The sequence below is a fragment of the Aplysia californica genome, unplaced genomic scaffold, assembly GCF_000002075.1.
Source record: "Aplysia californica isolate F4 #8 unplaced genomic scaffold, AplCal3.0 scaffold00492, whole genome shotgun sequence".
NCBI classification, from domain to species: domain Eukaryota; kingdom Metazoa; phylum Mollusca; class Gastropoda; order Aplysiida; family Aplysiidae; genus Aplysia; species Aplysia californica.
Window position 1 is genome coordinate 348,014 of NW_004797762.1, and position 13,361 is coordinate 361,374.

Here is a 13,361-nt window from a genome sequence, read left to right on the forward strand (position 1 = left end):
ATAGGTTTAACGCCCCTATCGACATTATTAGATTATTTAAGAGGCCGGACCTCCAAGTCATTCATCTCCAAAAGGACCGAGCCAAATGAGAAAGTCGTGTAAAGTGCCTTTTCCTAGGACCGAGCTGACACTCGAACCCCTAAACCCGTAATCTCACGATTACGAGTCCGGTAGCCTAACCACTACGCCACCGACACCTTCTTCTTCTTCTTCTTCTATTCCGTGGTTGGGGCAATCATAGGGGCACCACTGCATCTGAAAACCAGCTCTCGCTATCTATTTTTGTCCTCTGCTTTCCTCAGATTGTCACCCATCGTCTTTCCTGTCCACTCTGTAATGTTGTCCTCCCATCTCCTTCTCTGCCTTCCTCTCTTTCTCTTTCCTTGTACAGTTCCTTGCAGGATTGTTTTGGCAAGTCCTGTGGATCCTGTGACATGCCCATACCATTTTAATTTTCGTCTCTTCACTGTGGTCAGTAGATCTCCACCGACACCACTGAGCACTTAAAAGCCTTCAGAAGAAACACAACATACAAAAATAAAACATATTGCTTGCATTACCAGATCTTCATCCGGAGAGTCACATCTCTTGCCCAAAATGTCAGCCAGCACATTGACAACATCACGCACATCCCCGTTGGAGATGCAGCTGTGAGAGCGACAGTAGCTGTTGATGAGGGAGGTCACCGGCAGGAGAGAGCTCTTGCGCAGGGAATCTGACTTCAAGAGTCTCTGCGAGGAGAGAAAATAAAGCACCACAATGGTTATGGATTTTGACAAAGTGCAAGAGGGGGCCACTGCTTGTGTGAGTGGCAGTGACGAATGTGGATGACACATGATAAGATTTCTCGACTGTTACTGTGATTGAATGACAAGCATTATGAATACCAGTGCGTGTGTGTTTGTGTACGTTGGTATTTGTGTTAAGTATTTCCTTGCTATGACATGTTTAATCCATGTTTATGCCTTTTGCTTTTGGCTAGATAAATAGATTGTCTGACCAACAGAAATGAAAATTAAATTCTTTAATCTCTCAAAAAAGCAGAACATAAATTACCTACATAAAACCAGACGTCAGAATATTACCTAACAAATTCAAATGCACAAAAGCTCAAGATAAGAGACAAATTACATGAGATGGCCAGCATATATACATCCTATCTATGTCCCTTCCAACTTTTGAGAGCTCAAGTGCATAGAAATACTCCCGCTCTATTGCTACTAGCACAAAGCTAAACTCAAAAACACATCTTCATTGCAACAATCAACACTGAGCTGATTAAATTGATTCTACATGTGTACAAGTTTTTTTTTCCTAAGTTTCCGCATATAATCATACAAAAAAGGTCAAATACTTTATGTCAGTTACAGCAGAATGATCTTATCTATCAATATATTTTCTTCTATTCTCTTTCTTTGAGCCTCAAACAGTGCTCTGGTAAACCAGTAGCATGCCACAGTAAACTGTAGATTCTCAAATCTGGCTGTTAACTTTTGCCCTCTGTGACTAACTAATATACCACATCCCTGTTTTTAAGGCTCGATGCCTAGGTAATTTTCCTGGATGGTGTAGCATTAGCCTATGTGACACGCCGAGTGAAGGTAAATACAACAGATGGTGCTATCCTGCAACACTGAGATGGACTTTGTGTACACTTCCTGAAATATCCTGAGCCTATTTTCTCTATATCACAACATACTGGGCAAAAAGTTATGAGGGTAATATACTCCTCTTGTTGGATTTATAACCATGGAGTCTTTTTTCTTTCAACAAATTCTCCTCTAGTAACAAGAGCACAAACAATTTAACCAAAACTTGCTGACAAGAGTGAGAAGAGTTTGGTTTTTTCTTCAATACCTTTCCCTGGACAATAATAATAATAATTGCATTTATATAGCGCATATCCATGTTCAAGAGCATGCTCTATGCGCTTTACAACTATTATTACCCCAGCAGACCCTCTGAGAACACTCAGAAACATTCTCGGCTTCCGCGGTAGCATACAATGCAAGCTGCGGATTTCACACACTCAAACACTATCAAACTGACAAGATCGTTCATTGTCTATAAAGCCGGGTACCCATTTCCACCTGAGTGAAGTGAGGAAAATTTGTGCAAAGTGCCTTTCCCAAGGACACAACGTCGGGCCCCTGACAGGATTCGAACCCACGACCTTACGGTTGCGAGTCCGAGAGCCTAACCACTAGGCCACCGACGCCACAATCATCTTCACAGTTGGCTCATCATGACATGGAGGCAAGCAGTGCAAGCGGAAATGGAAAAGGCGGGGACATCATGGAAACAGCTAGAAAAGGATGCACAGGACAGGCTTCAGAAATGTTGTTGATGGCCAATGCTCCACTGGGAGTTAAAAAGAGCAAGAGAGAGAGAGTTGGCTCATCAAGTAACAAAGTGCACAAACAATAAAACAAACACTTGCTGACACAAGTGAGAAGAGTTTGGAGTTTGTTTTTTTCTTCAGCACCTTTCCGTCGAGGATCATCTTTTCTGTTGGCTCATGGATGAAGTTGAAGGACAGAATCCACATCTCCGCCTCCACACCAGACACATGTCCACCCAGGAGCAGCTCCACCAAGACTTCCACAGAATGGGATGTCCCCAACATTGGAATGGCATCAAAGAAGAATTTCCTGAAAATGACAAATGCAAAACAAATGTGTACACAAAGTACATTTTGAGGTTGTATTTTTCAGTAGCTTTCTACCTTAACACTTTGAAACACAAATACAAAATTTTGAAGACTTTAGTTCTAGTAGAGGTTTTACAGCGCTCGCAACTGCATAAGGTCATATGAGTACCAGAAGATTAGAGGTGTTACAAGAGAGTAACAAACATAAAAAAGAAGAAGGGGAGATAAGGACGATAGATGTTTGATAGGAAAGACGAAGCAAACCACACCAGAGCACCCGCCATCCATCCACAATTTTGAAGATTGTAAAGTGGAGGGGAAGGCGGTGGGTACATTGCTTCAGGAGTCTACATTCTGCTTTATTCAGCAGTTGAGAATATCTCAAATATTATGAGCTGGACAGTAAACATAGCAAGAGCCACAAAAACAGCCCCGCCCTTCACCTGACAGGAAGACACATCAGGAGTTGTGCCTTAACTCTTTGAACCCCATCGCACGCTGGGAGCGTCCGGCGGTAATAACTTTGTTCCCCATCGGAACGTCCAGTACAAGTGACAACTGTTTCGTATTATTTAGTGCTAGTTTTTTCTTCTTTTTTTTTTTACTATTCCCGAACCAAGTTTTTTAGTAATGATTAAGACTTTGTTTCCTCTATTTAAAAGTTGGAGGCAAGCTTTTGGGGTTATAATGAGACATAGTGCACTAGGTTTAGGTGACTGTAGAAAAAAACTCAGGGAAACGGTAGAAAAAACTCAGGGCTTAAAGAGTTAAGTGCTTTTGGCGAATAAAAAAATATGTAAAAGGACAAAACATGACAGGAGAACATCCAACAGCCTGAGCTTTCTTCTAAAACATTCTGAAAAGGACACTAAGTTGCAAAGATTTTCTAAATCATTTCTCAAAGTTGAAGAAAAAAATAGCAAAATAAACGTAGCAGCAAAATAGAAGAAAAGAGTAAAAACAGCCATGACCACAAATCGTCAAATCTCTCAAGAACCAAACATTTGACCTACTTTCCTTTGTCCTTGTTATCCCCGCAAATGTTTCCGCGGTGCAGTCCCTCAGCGATGCTCATGATCTCCGCACTTTCCAGGTCACGCATCAGGTACACCTGGAGTTGTTGTAAAAGAATGATACCGTATTTCACTTCAACGATCACGCTATTCTCATAGCAAGAGCAAAGAAAAGTGTCCAAATGGCTCGGAACTCACTATTTAGCCTTCAGTCTGTTTCCCTGACACTGACAAGCCAAAAAAATCTGCACCTTTTAAAACTTTACTGAAATCAAGGCAATGTGACATTCAGAGGCTAATCTGAAATCTAAATCAGTATCATCATCATCATCATCCACTGCCAGATCAGCGACAGACATCGGCGATCATGGTTCTCCATTCATTCCTTTGCTCGGATGCTCTCAAAAAAGGTTCGTTTCCCTGATCTTTCCCTGTTACCTATTTGCTTAGGTTCCTTAAGTATGTTGTTCTGGGCCTACCCCTGCCTCGCTAGCCCTCAATTTTGCCAGTGAGAGCTAGATGTTCAAGACCCTTATGTCCATTTATGTGTCCCAAAAACTGCATTTGTCGTTTCCTGACCGTTTTTAACACTGAGCATCCCACGTGGGCTTCATCAAGCACTACCTCATTTGATTTCTTTTCCTGCCACAATACTCTTAGCAGTCTCCTAAGAAACCAAATATAAAGTTGACAATTCAGTTCAAACTGCATCAAGTAAAAAGTAATTCTTCATTTTGAGCTCTTCTAGCAAAATAATTACTCTTCAGCTTGGGAATCTCACTCACAGTTTGTCACACAGCATCTAAGTAGACACTAGATACATTCCTCGAGGAAAAAAGATACCAGTGTCAAAAACCTTTCCGCTGCACTGACAATAATTTAGGTTGCAATTTATTCTTAGCTTATCCCACAAAAGGAACACATCTGTCAATATGTACTGTAAAGTTAATTGCTATCACTATAGCCTTTGTCCATGTTACAATACCACCTGCAAGGAGGTCAATAAATCTGAGAGATTATGTGCTGACAGCTTATTTAGAAAAGAATACTTGTACTCGCTTTTTCTAAATGTATCTTAGATAAAACAACGATGAAGGACCCCCGTCTTTTTCTTTCTGGCATAACATAACAAAAAGTTACATCGGGGGGGGGGGGGGGGGGGGGAAGAGAAGCGCCCTCACCAAGTCAGTGAACAGGCCTGGGGCAGAGGATGGAATATTTTCAACAGTCAAGCGGCAAAGTGTGTTCAGTTTTTCCCTAGCTGGCCACCAGCTCTTGTCATCGCCGGCCGATTTCCTCTCATGCTCAAACAGAAGACTGGTTGTTTCTGTCACAGTATCTAGAACAAAGTAAAAGATGGGGGAGGGGGGGGGGGGGGGGGGGGGAATAGGATTACAACCCTGTCAAACTTGAAAAAAAAAACAGACTGAAAGAAAAAAAAACAATTACATTTATTCTTAGCGGTGATCTGAAAAAAAAACTGGCTAAGGAAAAAAAAATCCTGGATATTTGCGGACCTCTGGAAACAGACACAGGGTCTCAAAATTGTTGAACCATATTGTCTAACACACCTTTTCTCAAGACTACTTTTGTGTAATGTGCAAAATCCACACAATGTCAGAAATCCGGCTTTCCAGATTTATCCAGAGAATTGACACCTATGCACCATGTACTAGGGCTAATATTTGAGCTTACCTTTCATGACATTGGTTCCTGGTACAGTCTGCAAGTGCTGAAGCTCTTGGGTTGTCTTCGTTCCTGCACCTGCCTCCTTCTTGGAGAAAGGTCTGAAGGTTAGGGCTTCTGTACAGGATGAGGACAACAGGTGACCGTCAGCTGCTACAATCTGCTTACACTCATGGTTGCCTTTCAGCAACGGCAGGGACTGAATGGCCTGTGCAAAAATAACACAAATAAAAAAAATAAAACTTGTTTATGAAGAAGGAATAAAAAAAAATAAAAACAGTACAATATCTAACCTCTGCTTTCAACAATGAACAATATCCTATACAGTAATAATTAAAATGATAAAATATAGCTACAAGTGACAATGATATGGAGCACTTTTCGAAAGGTTAGCTCACATAGATATTGACACAGTGGAAAATATGCCAGTGCTTTTGTCAAGTTAATATGCAGTTGAACTAAATATTGGTTAAAGAATTTAATATAAAAGAGCACTAGATCTATATTAGCAAAAACTTATTTCTTTTCAGGAACTGAACAGAAAAATGAAATATGACTTTTTTATCAAAATGAGTTCCTGCATACAATTTAGATGACAGAATATCAGACAAAATATCATTAGTAGTAGGCCTACTGTCATACAAATGAATGTGAACAAAATAGAAACCCTTCAAAAAGAGTGAAATAAACTTTGTACTGAACACCTGATAAGAATCAATCCCAAACCAACACTTACATTAGGCAACTTGAAGGGAGTTGACTGCATGAAGGTCTCATAGGACTGTCGATCTGAGCATCCAAGAAGATCTTTAACTTTGGTGAATTTTCGTGACTTCAATCCTTTGTCATCAACAGTATACTGCGTTCTGCAGGTGCCGGTGACATCAGTCTATTGTCCAAGAAACAGGAGCAGAAGCAAAATTACATTTTGTTCATAACTATTGATACATACTGAAAGCATAAGGAAAAGAAATGACAGTTTAGCATTCTTAACCAAAACATATAGGATGATAGAAGCCACTCGTAATTGTAAGAGATTGTACATATTTTTTCAAATACAGTAAGTTCAACCAAAATAATTTTTCACCTCATCAAGACAAAAAGGAGCCAGTCTGAACAAGATATCAAGTCATAAATTACCAGCTTCAGGGCTTGATGTCAATGTTCAATACATGGATTGGTAGTGTACATTATCATATATATATAAGTATATTTGTCACCTCCAGTTAACCAAATTCAAACCAAAAACTGACAAATGTGCACAGTGCACATTGGAGAACCGTGAATGATTCCTGCACAGTATAGGGGCGGTTTTTCTTCACAGACACATTCCATTCAGAATCAGTACATGAAATCATAAAAGAAACACGCTTGACGGCTTTAAAGAGCAACTGTTTTAGAACTGAGTACAAACCTCTTGCAAACTCTCATCCCTCTCATGTTGGTTCATGCTGTTTTGGAAGGCAGACAAAATTCCGCGCTTAAAGTTGAGAGATTTGACTGTGTCGTCAGGTGAGGGGCACAGATCCTCAATTTTTCCATCTTGGAAAGAGAACCTAAGGTCACTACCCTCCAACACAGATTTGTAGTCCCAGTCATCCAGTTCTTTCAGCTGAGTGCTGTCTGGTTCTGAAGTCTTGAAGACAACATTTGACAGCTGGGGAAAAGAACAAGAACATATAGTTGTATTTGCATATGTTTACTTGTCACCCTTCAGAAAAGAACAATCAACTGCTACAAGCTACTTCAGGTTTCTATTCTAAAAAACAGCCCTGATCCACTGAATGAAGGTGATTTTGATTCTTTCAATTCAAGCTCAAGGAATTTAGGAATATTGTCTCCCTACATAGAAGGCAGAAGAAAAAGAAAATGAACTGACAATACTGACATCATGGTAAAAATATATCATTCAACTGAAAAAAAATTATTTTTTAAAAATAGATTTTTATTGCCCCACATTTCATCAAAATGTAAATATGTTGGACTTTGTGGATGCATCCTATCAGTCTCTCTCAAAAGCGTGCTCTTATTATTTTTCCTTTTTGTACCTGAGACCATTAACAATTCGTCTCCAAAGACTTCTTTCTCCAGTAGTTCTCAAGTTTTACCCAATTTCTTGGCATCTACCTCCACCTTTCTCCACCATGTCAATCATGACCTTTCTCTGTTTCTCTGACCAAGAGGACTCCATATTTCAGCCTCATCACCATTATCATCACGACCAATTTTCTCCTTAATCAGACTCCAATTCACTGCCATCTTTAGTGTCATTTCCTTTTTCATCTCTAATTTACCCTCTCAACAATCTACCAATCAAATTTCGTTTTTCCATAGAGAGGTAAAAGAGCACAAAAGTTCTTTAGGCTCAGTGGGCCAATGCTCTTAAAAGTTAACCAGCTCTCTGCTCTTTGGTTGGTGAGCTTACTTTTACTTTTAATTCTATGGACTTCCAGACTTTTACTGAATCATTGAAGCTGCTTTCAGGATCTGGATCATCGCTTTGACAGCCTCATCGGTACCTTCATGCTTTACGACATACTCCAGTTTGGGGAGGTTTTTCAGATAACTATAACATAACATCTTTTACAAAAAGGGAACTCAAAGCCATGAAACTTCCTGATTTAAGTTCTGCTATTACAGAAGTTTACAATTTTAAGTCAAAAGAGATATTCTTTATTTCATTTTAGCTGAAAAAGGACAAATTACATTTGCACTGAAGGAAAGTTTTGAAATGCAAATTAATGGACAAAACAAACACATGCAGCCATCTCCGGTCTAATTTGCTTACTTTAAAACAAAAATATCTAAGAGCAACTTTAACCATACTGATCATACTATTAGAATTTACATCAAAGAATGCCTTGATATTTATTCATTATGTCACGATAAAGTGATCCTTCTTTACATCACGGTCAAAGATTCTTTTTTCATTCCCGCATTAAATTAAATAAGCGCAGCTCATAAATGCTGTTAACAAAGCAATTTTTATCTTTCCTTCTGTTCTCTTGATGTCTCACACACGATGAGTCATGATTCATATCGAAACTGAATAATGCTTATCTCGACAGTATTCAAGTATTGTTATCATTATCCAACTAATGATGACTCACATTTGACGAACCCATGAACAAAATATAGAAAAATCGAAAACATTATTCAAATCTACATGACATGCACAAAAGATTTTTTGAAACTATGGATAACCTTATTATTATTTTATCAATAAAATGAAATCTAAAACTAGGAGGAAACTAGGAGGATAAACTCGTCCGAAAGTCAACACAACACAGGTAACTTCATTGATGACACTTTGAATGTATAGATCTAGTCAAATAAAAGACTGACTGACATTTTCAATACATTTTTATTGCCGTCCACTCAGCTGAGTAGTGATAGAAAGAGAGCATGTCACTTCTTGTCTTAAAAAATCCTATCAGCAGAATTTTATTTCAACAAGCCTCACGCCCACCACTGCTGTGAAAGAGAGACACCTGAACCTAGATAAAGCACACAGAACAAAAAGAGGTTGGATCACTCCACTGCTCCTTCATCTGATAACCTGTGTACTATGTCAATAAAACTTGTCAGCAATAAAATATTATTATTACAGTAGGCCTTCCTTTTGGAAGCAACACGACATAGAAAGAACAATTAATTTTCAATAGACTTATTTAATATTTTTGAAAATTTCAAGCTCATCACCTATTTTTTGTTGTTGTTGTTTTCAAATCCCTTTAGCTGTGAGCATTTCGCTCTACGCAGCCATCACCTATTTAAAATTACATGATAAAAGACCTTCATTGGTACTCACTTTCCCAATAAAACTGCAAAATTCCACAAAACTTAATGACAATGAAGGAGCAGTATATTACAATTGTCACTGTGCTGGAATGGAAGTACATGTAGGCCTACAATTAAGTTTCAAAAGCATAGATACAAACACAAACTCCCAACTTTCCACTCCAGCTGTGAACATGTAGAAAATAGATAAGAAGAGATAACTATGTGAGTTTCAGACCATATGAGGATGAGAAAGAAAGACAAGTCAAAAGATGACCATTTTTTATTCACTCTCCACGACCTGCTGATAAAATCATAAGGCAGGGAAGTTATAAATTAATCTAACGGGATGTTTCAAGTGCTTATTGTGAAATATATCCATTATTATACACCATACACATTGCTAGTTACCATTCTGAAGATGGAAAAGATAGATCAAATGTTTCAGTCTGAACAAGGCTTGAGATATTGAAAGTGAAACACTGTAAGATAGATAACCTCCGCATTGCTGTTCAGAGTAGGGTTATCTCTTTTAAGTATGACTTTCAGTATTAAATACTGATAAGATTCTTCATTCTCAGTTAGACAGAGATATATAAGCCAGGCCCCAGGTATATGTCTGAATCAATGTACAGATAGATAGATATAACTTACATAATCTGTCTCTAAATATGCAATAGGTCATGAGAGACAGATTTCATTTCAATTTAACTGTTTGGCCTTTTTTTTTCAAGCAAACATTTTTTTCATTTGAACAGTTAAAAAAGGTGAAGCCTTACCAATATTTACGTTACATCCTTGATAAGGTTAGGCTACTGGACCTGTAATTGTGAGATTGCATGTTCGGGGGTTCAAGCCTCAGCTCAGTCAGACGTTGTGTCCTTGGGAAAGGGCACTTTACACGAATTTCCCATTGGGCTCGGTGTTTTCGGAGAGATTGACGTTAAACTCGGAGCACCCGCCTTTTAAATAACCTAATAGTGTTGAAAGGGGCGTTAAACCTATACTATTTCATTTCATTTATCATATTATTACACCCTCATCTATCATTCAAAGTATACCCTCAGCTCTTTTAGTAAGCCTGCTCTTAATCAGAAGCCAGAGGAGACAATGATTACTTATGGTTCCTTTTGCGCTTTGAAAACTGTAATTTCATGCCCCTTCAAGAACACCATAACAATTCAAGAGCATGATTAAGTAAAGTAAAGATACTGAACGCTGTTAGATGAAACAATAATCACTAAAACATAGCTCTTCTTAAAATAACAATCAACACTGTATAACTGAGTAGGTGTTACCTCCTAGCTAGTACGACATGCATTACTACTGTACATTTAAAACCGTAAGGTCATGGTTTCGAATCCCGTCAAGGGCCCGACGTTGTGTCCTTGGGTAGGGCACTTTGCACAAATTTTCCTCACTTCACCCAGGTGGAGATGGGTACCTGGCTATAGACAGTGAACGATCTTGTCAGTTTGATAGTGTTTGAGCGTGTGAAATCCGCACTGTATGCTTCTGTGGAAGCCGAGAATGTTTCTGAGTGTTCTCAGAGGGTCTGCTGGGTAATAATAGTTGCAAAGCGCAAGAGCATGCTCTTGAGCATGGAAATGCGCTATATAAATGCGATTATTATTATTATTATTATTATTATTTTTAAAAGGGAGATTTTCTCACCGTCAGTGCAAGCTCGCATTTAGACAAAACATGGATGCTGGCAGTAGCTGCCACCTCAATGCGAGCAGCTCCTTCTCCAGATCCGGTCAGACTCGTCTCTGAGGTCACATCATACTTGTATTGATAGGTCTTTCCGATGTCATACTGGAACTTGCTGGTGCCTGTGCGGGAGTTAACATGAGAATAATTCAAATTATTAGTTTCATTATATTGCTTTTAGTTTAGTTTCGTTTTAGTAAAAGATTCACGGTACTTGCAACACAAGAATGTCATATTATGCTGAAAATAAGAGGCGCTACAAACAAGAGAGTAACAAACAAAAAAAGGAGAAATCAGGACATTAGATGTTTGATAGGAAAAGAGCAGCAAACCACACCAGAGTACCCGCGAACCACCAGCTTTCATTTGTAATTTAAAACAGAATTACAGACAGCACTGTATACAACAATTACAAAAGTAAGCCAATCAACAGGGTTTACAAATAGATTCTACCATTATAAAAACAAAGTAAGCCCTAATTAATGAAACAGCAATTAAGTTTATCAAATAAAATTTTATTTGAAAAGATGTCTGACACACACATGCAATAGGGAAAACAACCTTGAGGCTTTAGACTTTAAGCTTTAGGCTGAGACATGGGCCTAATCATAATATGATAATAATACAGATCTAGATCTAGATCTAGATTAGATCAAGATATCTAGGTCTAGACTCTAGATTCTGCATAACATCTTATTTTGAGTAGAATTTCTGAATAGCCTAATCCTAATTTTCACAGAGCAGTCTGTGTTCTCATAGAAACGCAACACCTTTGCTCAACACTTGCCCTCTCAAGCTTTCCACTACTTAAAGACGAGAGGAATGAGCAGTAGATATCGCTACAGGCTGCAATCAAAGCTTTGTAATTTGTAGAAAATATATAATAGATTTTGTAAGTCCTGGTCCCTGACAAAAAGCCAACAAAACGATTCAAAACTCAAAACGCCCCGCCCCCGCCCCCTGGGCCGCGGGCCGCGAGACGGAAGAAGAAAAGTAAGAAAAGGTTGCCAGTGGTGTGTCATTTTGTCCTTTAGATCTAGGCATATACTCCTACGTTTTTATAGGTAGCCTTGACTACGTTTACATTATGAGGAGTGGGGGGGTACTTTTTTAGAAGACTGTAGACCTACATGTATTTCAAAGTTTATAGTTTATAGCATCTGAAGATCTGAACAGAATCGGTACCGACAAAAGACGACAAATTACTGGCTTTCCAATGAACAAGATTTAGTTTCACTTTCATTTTTTTTGGTTTCACAAAGATTGCCTCTTAAGCCTGCTACAGTCTTTCGCTGGGGTAATTTAAAAGAAAAATGGGGGCGGGAAGAAGGCGGAGAGTTGGAGAGTAAATGGAGAGTGCTTTCTCTCTCTCTCTCTCTCTCTCTCTCTCTCTCTCTCTCTCTCTCTCTCTCTTTATATTATATATCTGACAACGTTGGTTGACCCTTCAGAAGCAAAGAGTAGACTATAGTGTTACAAGTAGATATCTTTCTATCCAGCCTGCTGACGCCTAGGCATTCCATCGTCTTCTTCTCTTCTTTTTTTTAAAAATCAGTTTGGTACCACAACTAATATACATAAAAGCCTATATTTTATTTTTATATTGTAATTTGCAACCGTGGTATTTCTCGAGGGGCAGTCCTATGATCTCTTTCATGGGATGATAAAAAGAATGTAAACCACGTCATCTGATAATACCAAGCATGCTGCTTTACTAGTTACTAGCTTAATTTTATCAAAACTCGATTATTGTAACTCCTTGTTATCAGGAATATCACTGGAGAAAGTTATATTAAAATTTATCAAATCTGTTAAGACTACTTTCCAACTCGCAGTTTAAGCTCATCAGCTGACAAAAAGAAATTTATTTTACCATCTATCAAACTTAAAACAATGGGTGAAAGGGCATTTGAATACCAAGGCCCCAAGATCTGGAATGCTTTTACCAAGTACTTTAAGAGATATTAAATCTTTTGATTCATTCAAATGTCAGCTGAAGTCGTTTCTGTTTTTAAATTAATAATTAATAAGATGAATATCTGAAGTGATTTTCTTTAAATCAGAACATATCGTTTTATATTACTGGTGTACATTGTACTGTATTGTAAAGCGCTCAGAGCCTGTGTACTTTCATCGGGGCTGTGCGCTTTTAAAATATAAATGTCTTTATTGTTATTATACTCGAGATTACCTCGTTGAACGGTTCTAAGTCTCTCTTTTGCCCGAAAAATGTTCATTTGTGAAATAAACTACCAATAAATGCACTTATTTTTAAAATGGGGATGTATTATGCGTTACTCTATGCCGAGTAAGAAAGAAAAGAAGACAGTTCATTAAAAATGTGCCTTGTTATGTAACCTTCATCTTCAACTACAGAAAATCCTGTGGACATTTCTTCTGTCTACGAATTTTGACATTATGAAAATCAAAGCTAGAACGATGATTCCTAGAAATGAAAAGCTGTACTTCCTGTGGGACGATGGGACGACAGAAACGTTTCCTTGATCCTTTTACCCCCC

At 38.4% G+C, this 13,361-nt stretch overlaps 1 protein-coding gene across 1 annotated transcript in view; it reads right to left on the reverse strand.

Annotated features, from left to right (window-relative positions):
• LOC101857353 (apolipophorins) overlaps positions 1–13,361 on the reverse strand; it is a gene marked incomplete at its 5' end in the record, with an annotated part of 90,122 nt that overhangs the window by 66,507 nt on the left and 10,254 nt on the right. The window contains 8 exon segments of the mRNA XM_013086685.2: positions 561–731; positions 2,486–2,651; positions 3,664–3,761; positions 4,845–5,002; positions 5,359–5,557; positions 6,086–6,238; positions 6,764–7,006; positions 10,804–10,964. Of these exon segments, the coding sequence (XP_012942139.1) occupies positions 561–731; positions 2,486–2,651; positions 3,664–3,761; positions 4,845–5,002; positions 5,359–5,557; positions 6,086–6,238; positions 6,764–7,006; positions 10,804–10,964 (1,349 nt within the window).